A 24,392-nucleotide genomic window follows, 5' to 3' on the forward strand; every position below is an offset into this window, starting at 1 on the left:
GTAAGAGTTAACACCTTGGGGCCGGGAGTTTGGCCTAGTGGTAGAGTGCTTGCCTAGCATGCACAAAGACCTGGGTTCAATTCCTTGGTACCACATACATAGAAAAAAACCGAGGCTCAAGTGGTAGAGCTCTAGCCTTGGAGAAAGTCCAAGGACAGTGCTCAGACCCTGAGCTCAAGCCCAGGACTGCCCCCCCCCCAAAAAAAGAGTTAACACCTTGAAGTTACTAGGAAGTTAACTTGGTGCAAATCTGAGCCAGTATCTCTGTTTCATGAAAAGGAAGAATGCACAGACAACAACGCCTTCCTCTCAGACAGAAGAGGCAACCCGGTGTGTCCACCTGCCAGCACGTCCACACTAAGCAGTGAAGTGACGTCTGCAGTTCTCTGCTTGGGTTCCAGTTATGTCTGAGTAGTAGATGCAGACATGATGTTAAGAAGAGGGTAAGAAGACTATTTATGGAGTCAGACATTCACCTTAGAAAAGGTTTTTATGTTCTAGAAACAGTCTCCCAGAAGATGAAATCATCCACAATTCTCTGGAAATATTTATTTCTACAAAGGTTTTGAGAGTAATAATTCGTATTTATTTTTATACCTCAGTCTGGGGCCAAGTCACTGTGTGGCGCACGTGCAGCCTCCCCAAGTGCCTGACATGTAGCACCTGCTCCCAGGAACAAAGGAACACAGGGTCGTGGGGGCCAGAGAAGGGGAATCCCTGATGCCCAGGCTGCCTGGACCCGGAATCCAGACACGTTCACCCTGACCTGGAAGGTGTCTAGCCACATGTCCCGGGGCCATATGACCAGAGAGGAAGGCAGGAGAAGGGGCCTCTGCAGAGGGCAAACAGGAAAGCTCATTCCCACCTTTTCTTCTGAGTTGAGCATCCCCATGGGCCCAATGTAGTTGCTTGGCCCAGGAACTCATTGCAGTACCTGTAAGAAGCCATGATGCTGACTGATGGAGAGAAGACAATTTGGAGAAAAAAAAAAAAAAAGAGTTGTCTTTAATCCCAGGCAATGCAAGATACAATTCTGGGACTTTGTCTTGGTAACCTGTCTCAAAAAAAAAAAAAAAAAAAAATCTTGCCTCCTATAACATCATCGGATTCTCCAAAGCAGATGACACACCAGCAAACCAAACCACAGATCCCAAAATGTCTTCCAGTCTGGCCACCTTCTGCCCTGCTCCTCCCCAGGGTATCCCAAATCCCACTGCCACACGACCTGTCCACTTGCCGTTCTTCCTCCACCCTACCACCTCTGTCTGCACCACAGAAGTACTGTGTTCTCAAAGAGGTCACGTCCTCTAACCAGTCCACACTTTCTTTACCACAGTGATTCTCAGAGCCAGCAAGAAAGAGAAATGTCCAGAAGGAGGCCTCCATTTCAGCCGTTCACCAGGAGCCACGGGTGTGGGCCCCAGGCCTGTAGGTGAGGTCTGTCGCTTTGGTTTCCCAAGGAACAGGGCAGTCCGCAGTGGCAGTTCGCCCTTCTCTGTCGCAGGCCCAGCCTCAGCTGCACTTACAGGACTTCACCACCATGTTGGAGAGTTGCTCCACCTTGGGGGTCCTGCCCACGTAGTACAGAATGGTCAGGGGCTCCAAGTCCTGGGGCACGCAGCAGGGGGAGGCAGATGCTTCAGGGTTCAGGGTGTTGTACAATCCCAGCACCTGGAGATAGAGACCATAGCGTTCAGAGGTGATAGAGCCGTGCCACAGGTCCTCAGCCCAGGAATTCTACTCTGAGGGTAGAATGGCCCCTGCTACTAAGAACAATTGTAGGAGCACAGTTCAGTGAGAGACAACGTGCGTTCACCCACTGGAGCAAAGTGCAGAACACGTGCACTTGTCTGAGTTAATAGTAGGGGACTTTTGTTTGATTAAGGATGTCCTTCACTAGTAAGAAAGCAACTCCTTTGCCCTTCCTTGCTGTAACTGATCACGTTAGTGAGAAAGGGTCTCACTAACTAGTGGCATAGGCCATTTAGTAAGTACCCAGACTTACTAAATGCAGTCCTGACTAAGTACAAGGAAATGGGCTTTACAAATCACTGCCCTTTTTTGTTCCTCTTGGAAAGAAAGTTTCAGAGGTTGGGCACTCGTCTCCCCTCCACACTTTCAAAATAACTTTGTATGTTCAGAAGATGCAATTGTAAGAGTATTCTGTGTGTGCGTGTGTGTGTGCTTGCACACGTGACACATGCATGCACATGCATGCTGGTACCACGGCTTGAACTCAGGGCCTGGGTCCTATCTCTTTACCTTTTCTTTGTTTGTTTGCTCATAGCTAGGGCTCTACCACTTGTTCCACATCTCCACTTCTAGATTTTTGCTGGTTCATTGGAGATAAGACTCATGGACTTTCCTGGCTAGGCTGGCTCCAAGCTTCAGTCTTTAGATCCTAGCCTCCTTAGGATCTAGCATTACAGGCCTGAGCCTATAATGTGGCAGAAACCTTATGTTCCTTGCCGGCCAGGTCATATGACAGTTAACTTGCATTGTACGAATGCTTTAGTCAAGGCAATTCTTTAAAAAATGAGTTAAAATTTTTTTGAGGGGTGCTAGGAATTGAACATAGGGCCTCAAGCATGCTAAGTCTAAACTCTACCACTGAGCTTCCCCCTCAACCTCTATGATAGGCTTGGTGGGACAGATTAGCATAGGGCTGAGATGCAAAGATCAGGATATTTATTAGAGGGATTTTACTCACTCCAGATAATCATTCACTCATTCAACATGCAACCCCTCATTCATGCTTTTTAACAAATGTCCTAGTTGGCTGAACCTCAGGGTCCTGTTGGCATGCTCCTAGCACCATACCGTGCTGTGGGTTGTGTCTGTACTGCGGAGGAATGGGCAAGGGCCTGAGCAGAAGTTGGCGTAGTAGCCCTTAGGTTCGTGGACCCATTTCCAGCCCAGATCCTGCCGAAAGTCAATGTAGAGGGGCCGCACACAGCAGTTTTCCTCCAAGTTGCTAGGATGAAAAACATTGACAGAAAATCAAGTTCAAGTGCATGGGGTTGAGACCTGAAGGCATTTTCCTGTATTGAAACCAGGATCCTAAAGTTGAAATAGGAGACAGAATGCTAAATGAGGGGCAGTAAAGAGTTGTTGTTTTTTTTTTTTTTTTTTTTTTTTTGCCTGTCCTGGGCTTGAGCTCAGGGCCTGAGCAATGTCCTTGGACTTTCTCAAGGCTAGAGCTCTACCACTTGAGCTTCAGCACCATTTCCGGCTTTTTTCTATGTATGTGGTACCGAGGAATCAAACCCGGGTCTTAGTGCATGCTAGGCAAGCACTCTACCACTAGGCCAAACTCCCGGCCCAGTAAAGAGTCTTGTCCCCTTGTACATCACAAATCAGAATGGATATAACATGCTCCATAGCCAGGCAAGTACTAGAGGTTATTAGCTAAACCAGCTTCGTTAAGATTGGTTTTATGATAACTTCTGAGTATGAATCTAACTAGAAATAAACTCAGCTTGCACAGTCTGCATGCTATATACTATGCTTCGTAGACTACATTTAGCCAAAAGGCCTCTCCTAGTAGAACCATATCCCCATATAACCAAACGATTGCCTGCAATCCTGTTGCCTACAAAAACCTACTTGGCAGTGCTGCTTGTTAAGTGGGCAGCTAGCCTCTGCTTCAGTGCATTTCTGCTGAGACCTGAAATGTGCTACTTCCAGAGACAATGACTAACCCAAATCTGTCTTCTTGATGGAAGCATAGCAGACTACAGGGTCATCTTTGAAGTTGCCATTTGTACCACTTTCTCCCATGCTACCTCACATGACAGTCTGTAACACTACTCGCTTTCTTGACCATCCTTGCAGGCAGAGGTAGTGATGTGATCCAGTAATGGCCAGTCAGACATGTGAGAAGGAGTTAGGGGGTTAGGGTGAGTTTTTGGAAAGTTCATTTTGTTTTTGGGCCAGTATTGAGGCTTGAACTCAGGGCCTGAGCACTACCCTTTGGCTTTTTCATTCAGGGCTGGCACTCTACCACTTGAACCCCAGTTCCATTTCCAGATTGTTGCTAGTTAATGAGAGATAATGTTATGGACTTTTCTACCTGGGCTAGCTTTGAACTAGGATCATGTGCAAGGTCCTGGGCTTGGGCCCAACACCATAGGGGTGGGGAGAGAATGAAGATTGTTTATAAAAGCAACAGATGGAGGGGAAGATTGCTAGCTCTTTCCTCTCCCCTCTCTTGTCTTCAACATGGACCAGCTCCCTGCTAACAATCACTATGATATAGGATCAAGAGCTAGCATACCAACCACACCAGCCTGGAAAGAGGGAAAACCCATGTCCTAAATGGCATGATTAAGCAGCCAGACCAAACTCAAATCTGCTACCACAGAGCTCTTGTGAACAGAACTCTCCATGGCCGAAGTCACTGTTGCTTGCAGCCAAAAGCAATCACGTCTCACTGATAACGACACACAGAACATTTCTATCTGCCAACCTGCAGACAGATGGCAGAGACCAGATCTGTCTGTTCTCCAGGTGTGACATCCCTCATTGATTCCGTTGTTCTTCACAGACACAGTTTCCAGATCTCAGGAATTCCCCAAGTCATTCCCCAGGCTGGCTGCTTTCAGGCATCTTGTGTGGCAGACCCTTTACCCCTAGAGCTTCCTGCCTTCTCCATTCTCCAAAGCTCTGCTCAAATCCCAAGCCCTGCTGAAGCCTTCCCTGTATCTGTGCATGAACCCCGGATCCTGCTGTGCAAAGGACTTCACCCTCACACCTTCGGGCATGCAGACAAGCCAGTTCCCCTGTGTATGTGAGCAGTCCACCCCTCCAATGGAAGGGAAGAAGCCGGGCCTTCTCCATCTACGTTTTTGAGCAACAAAGGTTACTGGAGAGTTTCTGAATTCATTTAATTTCTCTAGGTCAAATTTCCCCCATAAAAAGAGGCTGTCCTATATCCCCCCTCCCAGTGGCATCCTCGCTCACTCTACTTAGAACTGAGCATTTCATGGACACTGCTGCACTGACCTCTTCCCACACGAGCATGCCCTGCAAGTACGGAAAACACGAAAACCCCAAGGAGGCTCGGGCAAGCTTCCCCCATTCCAATTATTCTCCCTATGCTCTCTCCACCCTGTTTTCCTCATTTGCCCATCCAGGCCCTGATGAAGCTGAGGTGCAGAAAAACGGGAAGGTTTGTAAAAAGCTTTCCAATCTTTTCTGGACAGTTATGTGCAGTATGTGTGGCTTCGGTCTGAGGAGGCCCACGGTACATGGTGGTCCCCGCGGGGGCCCAGGCTCACCGGAAGCAGTAGTTGGTGTCCAGGGCCCGCTTTTTCCTCTGAGCCCCCTGGCCTGGGTTGTCGAGCCGGTGTGGGGGAATCATCATAAGGATCAGGTGAGGGTTGTGGTGGTCCTTCTGCTTCTTGAGGCGCCCTAGGTCTCCACGGCCATGGTCATCGTCGTGGTCCACCCCTGCAGAAGGGAAGGACAAAGACAATCTCCAGTCTCTGAAAAGCAGAGTCTTTGACAGCTGTCTCCTTACCCCAGCCCCGCATTGCCAAGGAGAAGCAGGCTGGGTGAGCCGTACCTCAGTATCTCCCATAGGAAGACTGAGCTGAGCAACTACAATTATAGTATGTGCAATCATAGTATGTTCAGAGCCCCTCTTGACTCCTGCACAGAATATTCTAGAGGGCAGAAAGCCCTTCTGGAGATGCTGCCTGGAAATCATTATGAAGCCATAACGCATCTCTATCACCTGGTGGGCAGCTAACACATGCCTTTGGTTATTGGTTTCATTTTGAGACTTAGAATCCTGTGAATTCAAGGAGTCCTAATTTAACATAGCTTGAATGGGAGTGGGGTACAGAAACAAAACTGAATGATGGTTACTATTTCCATTGCTCTTATGAGTTCAGATGTGTGTTCACTATAAAATTCAGGTGAGATAATAAGAATGGCTTCGTAAACTCGTTCTGAGAAAGAACCTGAATCCATCTGAATCTATTCCAACTGGGGAGGAAAAAAAAAAAATCCCAGACAAGTCTGACTTAGATGGAATCTCAACTAGCTGGAGATGTAGTTCATGAAGGACGGAAGCCAGCTGTTTGTCCAACTTTACCTGGACAGGACATGAGCAGTAGAATTTACATATTCACATGAAGGAGGGTTTCATCTTAGCCTGGCCTCCAAGTAAGGGTTCTGAATTTCTGACCTCTAACATTCTGTTATTAGGATGTCAAATCCTTGTCATTAAAAATTGGGAAAAAAAGGGGGGCAGGAGTTTAGCCAAGTAGTAGAGTGCTTGCCTAGCATGCATGAAGACCCGAGTTCCATTCCTCAGTACCACATACATAGGAAAAAAGCCATAAATGGTGCTGTGTTTCAAGTGGTAGAGTGCTAGCCTTGAGAAAGCCCAAGGACAGGGCTCAGGGCCTGAGTTCAAGCCCAGGACTGGAAAAAAAAAAAGGAAGAGCATGTTCTAGAATTGATTCCATGCTAAGACACAGGAGGCAAGAGCGCACCTTTTCTCAAATGAGCTTCTGACAGCAAGCATTCCTCAGTTGCCCAAAATGAAACTAGGACAGGAAAAGATAGCTTCTCTGGACTCCAGACTGTCAGAGCTGGTATCTCTGGGAAACTTTTGGAAACCCATAAAGAACTCTTAACTACTTCCATCTCTACACAACCACATGTGGTCAAATGAACCTTGAAACCATCACCAAAACTCAGACAACCACTGGGCAAGGATCAGGTGGGCCTGATAAGATCGGCGGTCCTCATGCTCAGGACCCCATGGTTTATTTTAGAGAGAGAGAAGGCAGCTCTTATTTGTTAAGCATTCTTGAAGCTGCTTTACGTTTGTTACCTCATTTAATTTAACCCTGTGAAAGAGGTTCTGGTGCCTTTTTTCCCTGGGCTCTGAACAGATAGCCAGCTGACTTGTTTCACCCAGGGCTAATACAATCTCTAGATCTGCAAGCTGAATGCCATGTTCATTGCTCTTGGGGAAAAGCAGATTTACTGAAGTATGAATGAGTTGGCTATTCTTCCTATGAAGAACGTTAGTTCCTTTTCATGGGGATCTCGTTGGGTTCTCCTGCTCTGTCCTGTCCTGTGAGCTGCCCCTCCACGCTCTCCCACATGTCCATTCCTGTTACCTTTGAATTTGATTTCCATCACCTCGTGAACGTTTTCCAGGATGTCTCCATTGGGTTGAAAGGTGTGACATGGACAGTGAATGCTGATTTCCAGACCTAAGTTGGACTCTGCAAAGTAAGACCCAGAGTCAGTGAGAAAAGCAGGGTGTGACGAGGCCATGGTGGGCCAGGAACTGAGTGGTACTGAGAATCACAGGAGACAGAAAGAGCTTCCAAAATACAGAACGGGCCTTTGTACACCATAGACTCCACAAACAGCCAAAACTGGAAGTGACTGGTATGGCTCCCAGAAAAGAGAATAGAAACGGTCGTCCATTTTCAAAGGACAATATGAAAAGAAAATGTTGCGCAGAGACAAAAGAACAAGAATACAGGAAGTGGGCACACAGGAGGAAGGAGGGATGACCCCCTGCAGTAAGGCAGCGAGAAGGAGCAGGGGCAGCTTAAGAGAGCAACCCAACGCCATGTGTACTTCCTGTTCAAGGTGCTGAGGAGGCGCAGGAGAGATGTTTTGTGGCCAGGTTCTGATTGTTGGGGAACATGTGGCCAGCATGACAGAGTGGCCTCACCTGGCTAGTGGCGGACACAGAAATGACAGCAAGCACCATCAGCGGTGTGGATCATTACTGTAGGCCCGGCATTGCTCTCTGGCTTGTCAGATACTAGCACGTTGAACCTCAGTAATTGCCCCACAGGATAAAGACCATTGGATCCCAGTATGCATATGAGGACATTGAGGCTTAGGGAAATTAAATGGCTTGCCCAAGGTTGGTAGTTTTGGGATTCTTAGCCTTTGAATTATAGTGCCAGAGCCCCAGATCCCACTTTTTTTTTTTTTTAATAGTGCCTTGCTATGTAGCTCAAACTGGCCTCGAACATACAGGCCTCCTGTCCTAGCCTCCCAAGTGCAGGGATTATAGGTTTATACCAGCATGCCTTGTTAAGAGACAAGGAAGGGCAAGGAGTAGACAACAGAGAACACCAAGAAAAATGCCCACATGTGATGCCAAATGACTGTGCTTTCTTAGTGTATAACTGTCCCCAGCATAAAGCTGGGGGGTGGGGGGAACAGGTCCTTGCTCTACAGCTACAAAGCTTCAGACCATAAAAGAACAAAGATATGATGACCTGGATTCTTCATCTCAGACAGGGCTCCAGCCAGCTCTGGGACCTAGTGCACACAGACTCTCAGATGCCTGCTGAGTGACTCCAAGTCCACTTAGATAATGCAGGTCCTCATCCATCCACAACAACAATGGTTTTAATTTGGAGTCCATTTTCAGCCTGGTATGAGGCTGTGAATTCTTGATGGGACTCCTGAGCTCGGTATAAGCAAAGGCCTAGTGTTTCTGGAGAAAGGAAGGTAGAATCTGCCTAGGTGAGAACTTGAGGTTTGCAATGAAGAACCAACCTCAGCTGGCAACAGTGGGATGGTGGGTGGGGAAGCCACAGGCTTTATTACAAAATTGTCCTTTTCTGATGGCTCAAGGAAGATGGAAATGATTCTGCCAGCTTCTCACTGAGTCCTGCAGCTGTGAAAATAAGAACTCCAAGTGCCCAGGGCTTCAAAGAAATCCAGGTGGAGCTGCTCCGAAACAGACAGGGAAGCTAGGAGATTCATTTCCCCAGCCCCTCCTTTCTGTGGCTAAGCAGAGAACGTCTGAGTCAGAATTCCCAAACAGTGCTGCTGTTGGCAGAGCCTCGTGGGTTCTCCCAGCCTTTGCCTTTGTGCCCAGAAGCAGGAAGGATCTCCAGCCCATCATCTGCCAACTTGACCACCAAAAAGGCCCCTTAGACAAGGATTTGCAAACTCAGCTTCCGTACTTGGGCAGTATTGGGGTTTGAACTCACAGGGCTTTGTTCTTTTTAGGTAAGGACTCTCATTTGAGCCGTGTCCCCATTCCAATAGAGGAAAATTATTAGAGGAAAAAGGAACAGGTAGGGTTACTATGCATAACTCCCACTACTACCACTGAGTAGTAAAGGACAGACATAATGGAGCACTGTGCCATGAGACACATGGAGAAGAGACCCAAATTCTAGTCCAGGCTGGATAACCTTGGCCCAGTGACTTTACTCTGGGCCTTATCTGGCATGATGAAAGCTTCTTTGTGTGTGTGTGCCAGTCCTGGGGCTTAAACTCAGAGCCTTAGGGCTACCTATGAGCTTTTTTACCCAAGTCTAGTGCTCTACCATGGAGTCACAGCTCCATGTCTAGCTGGTTTTGGTGCTCAATTGAAGATAAGAGTCTCATGACTTTCCTACCCTGACTGGCTTCAAAGAACAATCCTCAGATCTCAGCCCAATCCTCAGATCTCAGCCTCCTGAATAGCTAGGATTACAGATGTAAGCCATTGGTGCCTGGCTGAAAGTTTTCCTCCCTCCCTCCCTCCCTCCCTCCCTCCCTCCCTCTCTCTCTCTCTCTCTCTCTCTCTCTCTCTCTCTCTCTCTCTCTCTCTCTCTCTCTCTCTCTCTCTCTCTCTCTTTTTCTCTCTCTCTCTTTCTTTCTTTCTTTCTTTCTTTTGCTAGTCCTGGGATTTGAATAGAGTCTGGACACTGTCCTTGAGCTTCTCTTGCTCAAGGCTAGTACTCTATCACTTGAACCACAGCACCACTTATGGCTTTTTTTTTCTGTTTATGTGGCACTGAGGAATCAAACCCAGGACTTCATGCATGCTAGGCAAGCACTCTACCACTAAGCCATATTCTCAGCCCTGAAAGCTTATTCTTTTATTAAAAAATTGTTATAATAATGATAATGTTCAGAGGGGTTACAGTTACATAAGTCAGATAAAGAGTACATTTCTTTTTGGATAATATTACCCCTTCCCTCTGAAAGCTTATTCTTATAACACACATTGAAAGTCGAGATGTTTTCTAGCATGCACTTGATCCTTCACGCACCTCATAAGGCATGCTGCCGGGGAACTATTCCGTCACCTTCCAGGTGTGGAGACACGGTGAGTGGGTAAGTCAGTCAGGACATGGAAAGCTTAACATGCTTCTAATATAGTTCTCCTTGGATGATCATCAGAGCTTTGCAAATTAATTGCCAAAGCAGAACTTGCCCCCAAACTTCTTTTACCAGTCTTCCCTACTCCAATGGGCTACTACCTGGCTGCTATTCCAAAAATGTAGAAGTCAACCAAGATTGCTCTTGTGTCTTCACAAGCTGTTGGCTTTACCTCCAAATACAGAACAAGTCAAACACTGGTGGCTCGTGCCTTTAATCCTGGCTATTCAGGAAGCTGAGATCCAAAAGATCATAGATCAAAGCCAGTATAAACAGGGAAAGCCACAAGACTCTATAACCAGCATAAAGGAGGGCTGGAGATATGACTCAAGGGATAGAGCACCAACCCATGAACAAGCTGAGCAAGTGGGAGGCCCTGAGTTCAAAGTGAATCCAGTGGGGGGGGGTAACAATACGGAACAAATCTATATAATTTCTGTAACCAACTCCTGTACCAGTCTAAACCGTTGACTTAATTCAGGCTGCTGCAATGGTGTCTAACTGGTTTGCCTTTGACTTCATAGTAGGATGGAGGAATGTTTCAGCGGTATAAGCCCGGTTACCTTACCTACATCCCCAGCTTGCTGACAGCACACTCCTAGCTTCTCATCACACTTGGAATAAGTCCTGCATCCTTCCTGTGGCTTGTGAGGTCATGTGGTTCCAGCTCATTTTACCCCATAATTCTACTATAACAAATCAAGTTGCTTTACAAAATGAAGACCTGGACCTCAAGGTTTCCATTGCTGTGGATAGCCTTTACCTTCGTTCTACCTGACCTTCCAGGGCTGGCTCCTTCTTATTACCCGATGTCAGTATACGCATCCCTTCCTTAGAGTATCTGGTCTTGGCTCCCCCAGTCTTTATCACCTCAGGCCTTTCTATTTTCCAAAATAACCAGCAGTTCTTACGCCTCAGTATGTTTACTTGTATATTATGTCTGTCCCACCAAAATGCAATCCCCTGAGTCCTGGGACCTCATCTGTGTGTTTACTGCTAAATCCCTTGACTTCCACTTCGGCCTGACTTAGAAACCGCATTTAGGAAACACACATTGAGTAAAGGAAGGCTAAATAGAATCAGTGAGAAAGATAGGCTTTGAGCCCAGATGGGATGAACAGTGGGTCCTGAAGCACTTGCCCTGGGGCCACCTACCTCTGCGTAACAGCCACTCACGTACTGTGTCAGTGACATCAAAAGACAACCACTCAGCGGTGCCCCGAGTGGGCAGATTCTTGCCACCAATGTAGCGCTGCTTGGCGATATGCTCATCTGGCCGAAGGATCTACAGGGCAGAGGAAGGCGTAAGTACCCAAGGCCAGGATAATACAACAAAGATAGATGGGTCTCCGGGGCGAGGCGGGGCGGGAGGCAATGGGAAGTCAGTGTTACTGGATGCTGTGCCTTTCACACACCCCGAGTAACCCACCCCTCTTAATGACAGATCTGGAGACTGAGGCTCAGTCTGAGTGCTGTGCCCGTGAAGGTTGTCCAGGGTAGAGGAACTGGCTTTTGGGCCTGGGCAGGAGTACCTGGAAGAGCTCAATCCTCTGCTCTGTGCGCTTGGAGCTGGGATTAGGCACCCGCAAGACCCGGAACTCTGCCCGGAACAGATTGGTTCCATTTTTCTCCACTGAGGACACGTTGAAGCGAAAAACCTTGGAGGTAATTCCTTTGGGACAGACAGCCAGCTCATCTACAAGACAAAGTAATGGGACACAATATGAACCTCCAACAATGATGAGCCACCAACAGACAAGTGTTCAAGTGGCCAGAGCTCTGCTTGGCACCTCCCTAGATGCAGGAGGCCTCACACCTGAGAGAGATGGGAGGAAGTTTCTTGGTGATCCAGGAGTAACACTCAGGGGCCGGGAGTTTGGCCTAGTGGTTAAAGTGCTCGCCTAGCATGCATGAAGGCCAGAGTTCGATTCCTCGGTACCACATACATAGAAAAAAGCTGAAAGTGGTGCTGAGGCTCAAGTGGTAGAGCTCTAGCCTTGAGAAAGTCCAAGGACAGTGCTCAGGCCCTGAGTTGAAGTCCCACAACTAGCAAAAAAAAAAACAAAAAACAAAAAAAACCAGTCACACCCAGTCCTGAATGAGGAGCAGGGAGACCTCAGAACCCCAGGACATAACACCAAGACTGGTGAGTGCCACACGTTTACTCTCTTCTCCCATCTCCTTGATATTTCAAACCCACTGAGCCCTCTAGCCTGATTTTCCTATTCTCCTACAACATAAACCCCCCCCCAGTAGTTTAGTTATCTTAGAGCTTATTTGTTTCATCCAGGTGCTTGTTCATTTGGGCAGTCATTCATTTATCAAACATCTATAGAGTAAAGGCTATGCACCACTAGCATTAGCCATGGAGGAAAAGGAGAATTGACACAGTCCCTACCTTCCAGAGGAGAAATGTTCAAAGGAAGTCATTAACATATGGACTTAGACTACTGGGCCAGAGAGAAGAGTCCAGAAGTGGCTGCAGGAAGCAGGGCCCTTTATGAAAGAGGGGACTAGATTAGAAGGATGGGGAGGAAAGAAAGTTTACATGGAAAGGGATTCAAAGAAAGAAGAGGAAAAAAGAAAGGAAAGGAGAGGAAAGGATAGGAAGAGAGACACAAAGCTACAAACCTGCACCCAGGTAAAGGAAGGCGTAGACAGTAGACTGGGGGCCAACTACAAGGAGACTCTCGTGTCCACCACAGAGAGCTAGAGAAAGTATCTGAACCGCACAGTCACAGACTCAACACCATTAGTCCTAATGTAGTAAGGTTCATACAGCAAGACAGCCACATCTTGAACCTGACACACACCTACAGACGTTTCTGTGTACTGAGTGAGCTGTTACCATTGGTCTTTTTAGGAGTCTGTGTCCTCAAGCAGAGTGCTAGTGGCTTTTGCCTGTAATTTTAGGTACTCAGGAGGCTGAGATCTAAGAGATCTCAAAGCCAGCCTGAGGAGAAAGACTATGAGATCCTTATCTCTGGTTAACCATCAAAAAGCCAGAAGTGGAGCAGTGGCTCAGATGGTAGTAAATATGCACGCACACACACACACACACACACACACACACACACACACACACACACACACAATCTGTATCTCTGACAGCCTGCTATGACAGCCTATGTCCCCCACTCCCTGCAGCCTTTTGCCCCTGGGTACTGGACAGAAGGCAGCAGATGTCCACTCACCCCTCCAAGCCAGATAAAGAAGAATGCAAGCCCGACCCTTATCCACTCCTGTGGGTGGGTGTCACAACCTCAGGGTCTGAGGAGTGTGAACACTCACAGAAACCTTTCTACGGCAGGCAGAACTTGAAATTCAAGCTCCCAGACCCAGATTCTACACATAATAGACATGGCTGAAATGAGCTCATAATCGCCCCATGGCGGTTTAGCAGTCACAGACAAGGCAGGACAGACCAGACTCTGGGAAGGAGCAAATGCGCTACTGATCTTTAGGAAAGGGTGCATATGTCTCTGGAAATTGCCATCTGGTGGGCCTGACATTGGTTCTTAGGAAATTAATGGAACAGATGCTAGGAAAACAAATGTGTGAATGCAGTTAATGATGCCCTGATTAATAACTGGCTTTGAAAGAACACATACAGAACAAGAGCAAGAAATCAGAACCAAAGACCTCAAGCATACCAAGCACATTAACCCTAGAGCTACATAATGCAGTGAATAAGTTTACAAGTTTACAATTCTGAACATGGATAGGCTACTGAGACTCATGACCCTCCCAAGCAGTCTTTAATCAGACTTCAATCTGGTTCCAGCTATATGAGCAAGTGCAGAAACTATAATGAGCAAGTCAGTACCAGTGGCTCATGCCTGTAATCCTAGCTAGTCAAAAGGCTGAGATCCATTGGGTCATGGTTAGAAGCCAGCCTAGGAAAAATATTCACTAGCTTTCATCTCCAAAGTAACCAGTAAAAATTTGGGCTGGAGGCATGGTTCAAGGGGTAGAATAGCAACAGAAAGAGCAAGCTGAGCAAGTATATAAAGCAAGTATATCAAGTATCAGAGTAAAAAAAAATAAAGGATAGCCAGGCATGGTAGCTCATGCCTGTAATCCTAGCTACTCAGGAGGATGAGGTCTGAGGATTGTGGTTCAAAGCCAGCCTGGGCACTAAAGTCCATGAGACCCTTATCTCTAATTAACCACTAGAAAACCGGAAGTGGTGCTGTGGTTCAAGGGTAGGGCAGTAGCCTTGAGCTGAAGACCTCAGGACCAGCACCCTTCACTGAGGAGTCAGACTAGGCTCAAGACAGTAGGAAGCCAGTATATGGAGAAAGCCATGTGTTAAGAGAGGTCAGTCTAGTGACCATCCATCCTTCATTTCTTCCTGTCTGTCACTCCTACTCCTGTGCGCCAAGATGAACTCCTCATAGAAATTTTAAAGTGTTTCAAGAAAGAAGTAAGAAAGATCATTTGCTGTCGTGGGGGTCATCCTGAACAGACACTTCATAAAAAGATAGCCATGTCCAGAAGGGTCTTGGACAGGTCACACAGGAATGAGCTGACACAGTAAATTAGCACTAGCAAGTAAAGCTCCACAGAATCATTCGTGATTACAAAATGATCAACCTGGGAGAGAGAGAAATATAAATATAATCTCCTGGACAATGAAATCTGCCAAGTAATAATGATGTCTTAAATAACTGGCAAAATGAATCAGAGTGTGAATTATGGAATGAAATAGTACCACCACACTTATTCATCTGCTCCTCTAACAATACTTGGAAGTAAAGAAAATAGATAAAAATTCACCATCTACAAATGAGAAAAAGTACCAGAAATGTTCAAGGATTTTCCCAAGGTCATTCAGCTAGTAGGTGGCAGATGTGGGATCTTAACCCAGGTCAGATATATGACCACACTTCATATATTGAAGCAGAGACCCTGGCAAGTCAGGGTGGACCCAGAAGATCAACCAGCAGAAAGATATCCTTTGGGAAGGAAACAAAAAAAAAGAAAACACAAAAACCAGACAAATATAGAAATCATGTAAAAATTAGAAAATAGTAAACTGTCTTTAAAATGTTTTCAGACACCTGGCTGCTAGGTCTGCTTTTGGTCTAATCTTTCCTGCTCATTCTAATTTAAAAACCTGGCTCTACAGCACAACCCCCTGGGACAGGTGAGGTCTTACCACATGCCCCAGTGACTGAGGAGCTGGTCCACAATTGCCTGCTTGTTGGCTCCCTTCCCTTCCCTTCCTTCCTTTGCTCTTCAGATGAGCCATATACAAACAGGGTTGAGAACCACTGTTTTCAATTTTCTATGTCAGATGTTCTAGAAGTTGGAGGAACCACTGCCTTAATGACTTTAAACTTTACACAGATTAACTTTTAAGTGAATTTGATGTATTATTTGGCCAGTGCATTGTGTTTAAAATGTTTGGATTTGAATCCCATAAACATTTTAAGTGTATGTGTAAAGTTGGGAGATCTTTACAAAAAGATCCAGAATTCTCTGCTCTTTGGGGGAAGTGACAAAATGTAGTCAAGTGGGTCCCACATTCCTGAAGGTAAACATCAGATGGAACTGAGCAGAGTGGTCTCCTCTTCCTACAGGCCTCAGGAGTTCCCAAGTCCCCTCCCTCCCCCCTGCCACACACCTACATTCTCCATACCCCAAGGGCATAAGTGTCCCCTGTGTTTGATCATGGTGCCTGGACCAGCGCTTTTCTTCTAGACTATCTGCATCCCTGCCTGTGTCTGCGAGAGGCTTTCCCCTTGTTCACTGCAGCTCCAGGATGCCACCTCTGAACCCAGAAGTTGTGACTGTGTAAGGGAGAAGTGAGCCCTGGGAATCTGCATTCACCCACCAGTGGGCCACCTCTGGAGAATCGCTGCCATATTGCACGTACAATGTCAAGCCTCTAAGGACACGAGTTCTTTCAAAAGGAAGTATATTTTCATTTTCAGCATGAACAACATCTATGGTTTGTAGCTAAAGGCTACAAAGTTTTCTTTTTTGCTCAGGAATTCTGGGTTTGTTGCTTGTCTCTGGGCCATCTTTGGCTCAGAACAAGCGTCTACCAGCAGACACATAATTGTAGGACAGACGCTAAATTGTCACCTACACTGATGATGCCTTTGGTGGCAGAGGCACAGGAAAGGTGGTTCAGAGAAGGCGCCTACTCACTTCCCATGGCAAAATCCTACAGAAGTATGAAAGGTGGCAGTCTTGTCTGTGCTCTCCAGCAGGGGTTAGCAAACCATCTGATGTGGTGATAAAATTCCTTCAGGAGAAGGAGGTTAGAGGTCATTTTGGATGTCACAGGAGAGAAGACAAAGGAATAACTTTCACTTGCCTCCAGACATTTGACCTACTTTGAGAGTCTTCATGAGATAAAGAAAATTCTTTCATTCAATTTGGGAGAACATAGGTGGCAACATTCATGGCCTGGACAAAAATCAACCAACCAAGTAACCAACCAACCAACCAACAATAAAACCACCAGGGAGAACTATGAACAAACCCACTATTATCCCCAATCACTTTACCACCTGGCTTTTAAGGGAAATTACTATTTTTATCCTCTCTGCCAAGACCCGCATGAAATGTAACTGTGTCCTAACCAAAGTTCTATGAAGCCTAAAGGTTAAATGTGGACCTTTAGAGCCTGCCCCTAGTGGCTCATGTTATATTCCTAGCAGGTCAGATGAGAAAAGTTCAAAAGACCTTATCTCAACCTATTAAAGCTAGATGTAGTGCACATGTCAGTAGTCCTAGCTTTCAGGAAGTGTAAATAGGAGAATCGTGGTCCAGGCTGACTCAGCCAAAATGTAAGACTGTTAGAAAAATAACTAAAAAGCAAAAATGGCTGGAGGTGTGACTCAAGTAGTAGAGCTTTTGCCTAGAAACACACACACACACACACACACACAACACACACACACACACACACACACAAATAATGTATCTTTCCATGCACACTGATACTTAACCCCTGCTTTTTGTGGACAAACTATTTAACAGATATGAATTTTGGACTCCTTATCTATACAATGAGAGACCAAAGAATCCACAACAGGGCAGAGCCAGAGGACAGCCTGCCTCTCCACTCTCACCACCAAAAATTATTCCTTTCTCCATGTTCCTCCCCAGAGACCCTTACTGCCTCAGGACCCTCTGAGTGTCCACTCACTGGAAAAAGGAGGTGGCTGGCAGTGCTAAATGTGGAAGAGAATGGCATCTCATGTCCCCTAGTAGCTGCTCTGGCATTGACACCATCCTGGTGCCATGTCACAGATCTAGAATGCCCACATGCTCTGACTCCATCTGGCCTCAGGAGTTGAGGACAGGTGTCCCTCTCCCACACTCTGGGGACCAGCTCTCCAACTGCTCAGCACTGCTGGGCTTTTGTACTTCTTTTACACTTAAGTGTGCTTGGTGAATGCTGGGTGAACTCAGCACCTGGCCAGCTGCAGGGTGGGCCCAGGTCCACCTCTACTCAAGCTCCATGTCACCTCCTACAGCTGCTGAGGCTGGGCCTGCTTCCTGTTGCAGCTGGAGGTCCCAGTAAGCACTGCCTGAATCCAGCTGAGCACCCCACCTCCTCATGGTCCAGAACAGCACCCTGCTGCTGGGTGGAGTCCATCCAGACCAGACTACTACTCCACAGTCCCATGGGTATGGCCACCTGCTGAAGCTGCTCTCATCTGTGGGGCCTGGCCCTGCCCTTGCCAGAGGCGACCTCCCTTTAGGTCCAGAGTCTGAGTACACCTGTATAGCTTTGTCTCCATCTCAAGCGGTCATACTCAGCTGAGGACCACAGGCTGGGGGAGTACTCAGGGCTCAGCATCCCCTGTTCTTTGGGTTCCTCTTCCTGATTCAGGCCATGAAGGTCTGAGTCTCCCCTCTTGCCCTTGTCTTTCCTGAGATTTCTCCTGCTGGCCTCAGATGTCCACTCTCCTTTGCTTTAGTTAGCCACCCCAGTGCTGAGGGTTCAGCCATGTAGCTGCTAGGTGGCTCTAGGCACTGCCCCAGGGCAGAGAGCTGACTCTTGCCTCACCTTCTCCAGCCTTAGCCCATCGTGGTAGCCACATCCTAAGGCAGAGCACTCCAGGCAGCCACAGGAAGCCGCAATGGGAACCCCTAGCCAGCAACCACAGGCTCCTCCGCCTCCCAAAGGGGCGCTTTACACCTTTGTGGAGAGCTGGTCCACCCATCGGTACCCTCTTCTGTTCCTTCCCTTGAGCCACATTCCTAGTTAGCCCACGATCACCCTCACCCTCCAAGCTCCATTTCAGCCTCCCACCCCTCTTCAGGCACAGCCCACCTCCAGGGGGACCTGGACTGGGGTAGCCAGGGCGCGGAGGACACCTGCTGGTAGGAAAGCAAACAGAGCTAGCTACTCCCTAGTCTGGCGCAAGAGTGGCTCGCATTCCTCTTTCCTGGGCTGTCAGTTTCTTAACATCTGCCAAATTTCTCTCTCTTGTATTGAGGTTTTTTAAATCCCCATTCAGTAAACACACATGACTTCCACACGTGTACAAACACACACAGGCGTCTCACCCAGAAGCTTCCTAGCTCTTCAGCAGATGGGAGACTCCTGGGAAGACACACTCCCACTCTCACACCCCTGCCACCCCCGCAGCCATGGGGCCCACCACCCACTCTCCACACGGGCAAAGGCCAAGGGCCCCCAGCCCTCTCTGTACTCCCAGAGCCACGACCTGCTCTCCCATGCTCACTGGTTTGGGGCTGGAGTGGGGGGGGGGAGTGGGGGAGGAAGGCTCATTTGCATATACGAGGCCACATAAGTCCCTACGACCTCAAAGTGTGGGTATACGTGAACATATGTGCATACCCCTCCCCCCGCTGCTCACGTGAGTCACGTGGGTGGGGTAGACCCAAGGACTCAGGCAGTAAGAAGCTGTCTCTTGCCTGGACTTCCAAAAGCTTCATAGACATTAATTTGGGGACAAGGTACTGTGCTTCCCAAAAGTTGGAAAAACTGAGCTGGAGACGTGTCACACGAAGCTGTGGCAACATCGAGGAGAAGAAGAGCGAGGTGTCCAGGCTCCAGGCAGCCCAGCCCTTGATGGTACCCATATGCGTACAGTTACCCATATGGTCACATGGGCAGGAACCCATCTGGTTCCCTGGACGGCACAATGTAATTCCAAAATGAAAATCAGTCAGGGATATGATGCGAGTTCAGCATGCCGTTTGGCTCTGAAGACTCCCGGCCTCCCAGAAGGATCTGGCTTACTAGAACTATCTTTCCTTCCCCACCCACCTACCACGCACCACAGCCTGGGTGCCAGCAAGCCCCAGAGCTTGGGGCTGTGTCCCCCCCACACCAGTCAGGCTCCTTCCACGCAGTTCCTGCTCCAGATCATCCCCTCCAGAGCAGACACGCAGCCAGCATTCCCACTTACTGTGCTCCGCCAACCCCTGGATCATGTCGAATTTATGGATCTCTTTGGCATAGTATTCCGACTCGGTGTTTTCCTGAGTGCAGCCTTCTTCCCTCTCTTCCTGCATCTCCTCCAGCAATTCCCGGGTGCTATTGTAAAGTGCCAGGACCTGATAGGGGACGTGGGTCATCACCGACGGCTCAGGGGGGCTGGTAAGCCTCAGCTTGCTCAAGATCTGTCCCCTAATGGCTTCCACCCTCTTTTTCTTGATGTGGCCGAAGTCCAAAGTGGTGCAAGTGGACAGGGAGAGGCTGACCGTGGCCAAGTCCAGCAGGGCCAGGACCACCAGGGCCCTTCGCAAGTACATCTTCATGGGCGAGCGGGGGAGAGGGGCCGGGGGAAGGGGGGGGCAGTGAGGCCTGGCGAAGAGGAGATCCCAGCAGACGTGCAGAAAGAGGGAGGAAAACCAGGCGGCCTCCCCAGATCCCAAAGACTGAGGCTTGGCAAAAGGGTGCATGAACTCACTGCACTGCGACGAGAACTTCGAGACTTCCAGGAAGCGCGGGTTACCCTGAGGACGAAGGAACGGACTGTGTGCCGCTGAGCGCTGGGATTCTTGTCCGTGTGTCTAAACAGGTTTTGCTGGGCTCTGATTCCCAGCAGGCCAGGTGGAGGGCAAGCAGAGGGCTGGGAGGGGTGGCAAGGCAGCTGGGAGAGGGAAGGGAGCTGGAGTTTTTCCTTAGGTAAAAATAAATAGAGCGGATATCTGATAGTGCCGAACACCGCTTGGCGATGGGGAGAAAGTGGGTCTTGTAAAGAAGGCACAGACAGACCAACGGCTGGGTCCCCAAATCAAACGGTTTGTTCTGTGCTCATGGAGAATAAGAAAGGGGATGCGTGGGGGAGGGGGTGGGGGGATGGGGGGGATGGTTAAAAAAAAACAACCAAACCAAAGAGTCAGATCAGCAGTGAGGAGGTGTGGAGAGGCAGGGCCGGGCGGCTGCTGGCCCGGCTACGGTGGGGGCAGTGCAGAACACACTTGACTCTCCATTCATGCTTTTCCTCGTGTTTACACTCCCACGGGGCTTTCTAAATGACTTTGTTCACGCTGCCTCTCGTCTTCCTTGGCCGGGGCGGGGGTGATGGGGGCAGTGGCTAAGGAGGGAGGGCAGGCCTGCGGATGCAGCCCCAGCAATCCACCTAGACGCCCGCGGTCACCAGCGTCTCAGCTTGTCTTCTCCCTCGGCCATAGCTCCTGCCCCTTGCTTCTCTTTAAGAAGAAAAAGAAGAAGGGAAAAAAAAAATCAAGAGGAAAAGAACACAGGAGGCCGCTCACTGCAGTCCACGCCGGAAAGCGCCTCACTCCTCCGTCCCCATCTTCTTCCCCTGCCTCGCCCTCTCTGGCTCATTCCCTTGAACTTGACGCCGAGCCTGCCTCCTCTCCCTCTCTCCCTCCTCTCTCCCTCTCTCCCTCTCTCTCTCCCTCTCTCTCTCGCACACATGCACACATACACACACACACTGCTTTCTCTATTTCTCTCTGCTGAAATTTTATACCTCCCTCCCATGACGTCGGGGCCTGGGGTGGGGGTGGGGGCGGGGGAGGGGGCGGGGGAGGGGCGGGGGAGGGGCGGGACCAGCTCGCAGCCTCTTCGGCTGCACGCATTCTAATGCTTTCACCAGGCGCGGGGAAGGCCGAGCCCATCTGAACATCCTTTGCGCGTCCCCTCGCTGGCCGCGGTCACCGGGCCTCTCCCCGTTCTTCCCGCCCCTCCTGGAGTCGCTCCGGCTACACGTCGGCTGTTTTTCTGGAATGTGACTCGGCCCCCGCAGCCCCCCGGCGCCCCGCCGGCTGTCGGTCCGCGTCCTCGGGCCGGGCTGGGCCGGGCCGGGCCCCCCGCGGGGTTCGCGGGGTCCGCGGGGTCCGCGGGGTCCGGGCGTGGGACGGCCACTCGCAGGGCGATCGCAGGGATCGCGGGCCGCCTGGAGGGCGCCGGCGGCGGGAGCGGGAGCGGGCGGTGGAAACATGGTGGCGCGTTCCGGAAGATCGAGGGTGCCCTCTGGCGAGGCCCGGCCGCCGGTGGAGACGGGCCGGGAGCCCGGGGGGCCGGACGGGGCACCGCGGTCCTCGCCACGCGCGCCGGCTCGGGGCCCACGGTGCCCCGGTGCTCGCCGCCCGCCCGCCAGGCCGCGGAGCCACCGCGTTCCGAGCCCATTTCCCAGATGATTGTGGAGGGGCGGGGGGGGGGGGGGGTGGAGGGGGGAGGGGGGGCGGCGCCTGAGCTTCTAGGCCTTCAACCCTGAGCAGCTGAGTGGACGCAGGTGTACACACACACACAAAACACACACAACATACACACGACATACACAACATACACACAAAACACACAACATACACACATATATACACACATATATACACACACAGAACACACAACATACACACATATATACACACACAGAACACACAACATACACACATATATACACACATATATACACACACAGAACACACAACATACACACATATATACACACATATATACACACACAGAACACACAACATACACACATATATACACACATATATACACACACAGAACACACAACATACACACATATATACACACACAGAACACACAACATACACACATATATACACACAGAGAACACACAACATACACACAACATACACACATATATACACACACCACACATAAAACACGCATACATCACACACAACACACAACATACACACAACGCACACACATATACACACAAAACACACACAACACACACACAAAACACACAACATACAACACATATACACACACAAAACACACAACATACACACATATACACACAAAACACACAACACACAAAACACACAACATACAACACATATACACACACAAAACACACAACATACACACAATATACACACATATACACACAGAACACACAACATACACACAACATACACACATATATACACACATATATACACACACCACACATAAAACACGCATACATCACACACACAACACACAACATACACACATATATACACACACCACACACAAAACACGCATACATCACACACACAACACACACACGCCCCACATAAAACACGCATACATCACACACACAAAACACAACATACACACAAAACACAACATACACACAAAACACACACACCACACACAAAACACACATACACACATACACACAAAAAAACCACGAATACACACACGACACGCACACACCACACACAAAACACACACACAACACGCACACACCACATACACCACACACAAAACACACAACATACACACAAAACACACTCACAACACACACACCACACACAAAACACATACACACACCACACAAAACACACACACAGCATGCACACACCACACACAAAACACACCACACACAAAACACACCACACACATACACACACCACACAAAACACATACACACAACATGCACACACCACACACAAAACACACACATCACACACACAAAACACAACATACACCATACACACAAAACACATAACAACACACACACACACACACACACACACACACTGGGCTTGTCTGAGCTGACCAGCATTCCCCCACTCAATTTCCAAGCCTCCTGCTCCAGCCTCCTTGGAGCCTTCCCCAAAAGCCTGAAGTTTCCTCCACTAACCGGATCATGTTAATGTGGTGCCAGGACAGTGGAGGGTCATCTTACAGATGAGGAAACAGGCACAGAGAGATTCGGGTTTGTTTTTGTTTTCTAGGAGTGAGAAAGAATTTTTTTTTTTTTTTTTTGCCAGTCCTGGGCTTGAGCTCAGGGCCTGAGCACTGTCCTTGGACTTTCTCAAGGCTAGAGCTCTACCACTTGAGCCTCAGCACCACTTCCGGCTTTTTTCTATGTATGTGGTACCGAGGAATCGAACCCGGGTCTTCATGCATGCTAGGCAAGCACTTTAACCACTAGGCCAAACTCCCAGCCCCGAGAAAGAATATTTAACACAGGCTCTCTAGTTAAGGTAGACATTATTTTCATTTGCATAACTAATGGAGAACCCTAGGTGTGGATTTGCCCTGAAGGTTGTCAATCAGGTGCCAGTGGGCTCAGGCTTGTAATCATACTTTCTCAGGCAGCTGAGATCTAAAATCCAGGTTCAAAGCCAGGTTAAGCCAGCTCAGACGGAAAAGTCCAAGAGACTCTTATCTCCAATTTACAAAAAGCTAGAGGTATCGTGGTGGCTGTGGCTCAAGTGGTAGAGTGCTACCCTTGAGCATAAAAAAGCTCAGGGACAGGGCCTAGGCCCTGAGTTCAAGCCCCAGGACTGGTGAGGACACACAATTTGTCTAAGGTCACATAGCTAGTAGGTGTCAACAATGGGGTTTAGGCACAGGAAATCCATTGCCAGAGTTTATGCACTTAACCCCTGTATTATACTGCTTCTATCTGAGAAACAGTTTTAATATTTGTTATATGTCTGGCATATTCTAAGTTCTATGAACAAAACAAAACCTTCCCTCTCAGGGAGCAAAAATTTAGAAAAGAAGGCAATAAATGATATGAATACATAAATTATGTATATGATAAAAGGCAAATGACACAGTAAAAATTAAAGCAAGGAGGGGGGACAGTGAAAAGTAAAGCAAGAAGGGGAGTGTTGTGATTTAAAATAGTGATCTGAGAAACTATGGCAATCTTTGGACTAACATTTAATAAAATGAGTGTGCAAACATTATAGAAATTATCCCTTTCTGCAGTATAGAAGCTACACTTGTACTAAATCAGAGTTTCTAAAGCTGGGATCCTAACATCTGCATTTCCAAACACAACTCTCCT

General features: G+C 48.4%; 1 protein-coding gene across 1 annotated transcript; it reads right to left on the bottom strand.

Annotated features, from left to right (window-relative positions):
• Positions 1-563: 563 nt before the first annotated feature.
• Positions 564-21,037, bottom strand: Tgfb3 (transforming growth factor beta 3). Its single transcript, XM_090344538.1, has 7 exons — positions 19,557-21,037; positions 11,685-11,848; positions 11,308-11,437; positions 7,140-7,247; positions 5,280-5,451; positions 2,821-2,974; positions 564-1,671 (listed from the first exon to the last, which is right to left on the bottom strand). Exons 1-7 carry the CDS (start codon positions 20,050-20,052, stop codon positions 1,513-1,515), a joined length of 1,383 nt encoding a protein of 460 aa, XP_090200664.1. The 5' UTR covers positions 20,053-21,037; the 3' UTR covers positions 564-1,512.
• Positions 21,038-24,392: the final 3,355 nt, after the last annotated feature.

Source organism: Megascapheus bottae, chromosome 14 (assembly GCF_031878675.1).
Source record: "Megascapheus bottae isolate mThoBot1 chromosome 14, mThoBot2.hap1, whole genome shotgun sequence".
Lineage (NCBI taxonomy): Eukaryota > Metazoa > Chordata > Mammalia > Rodentia > Geomyidae > Megascapheus > Megascapheus bottae.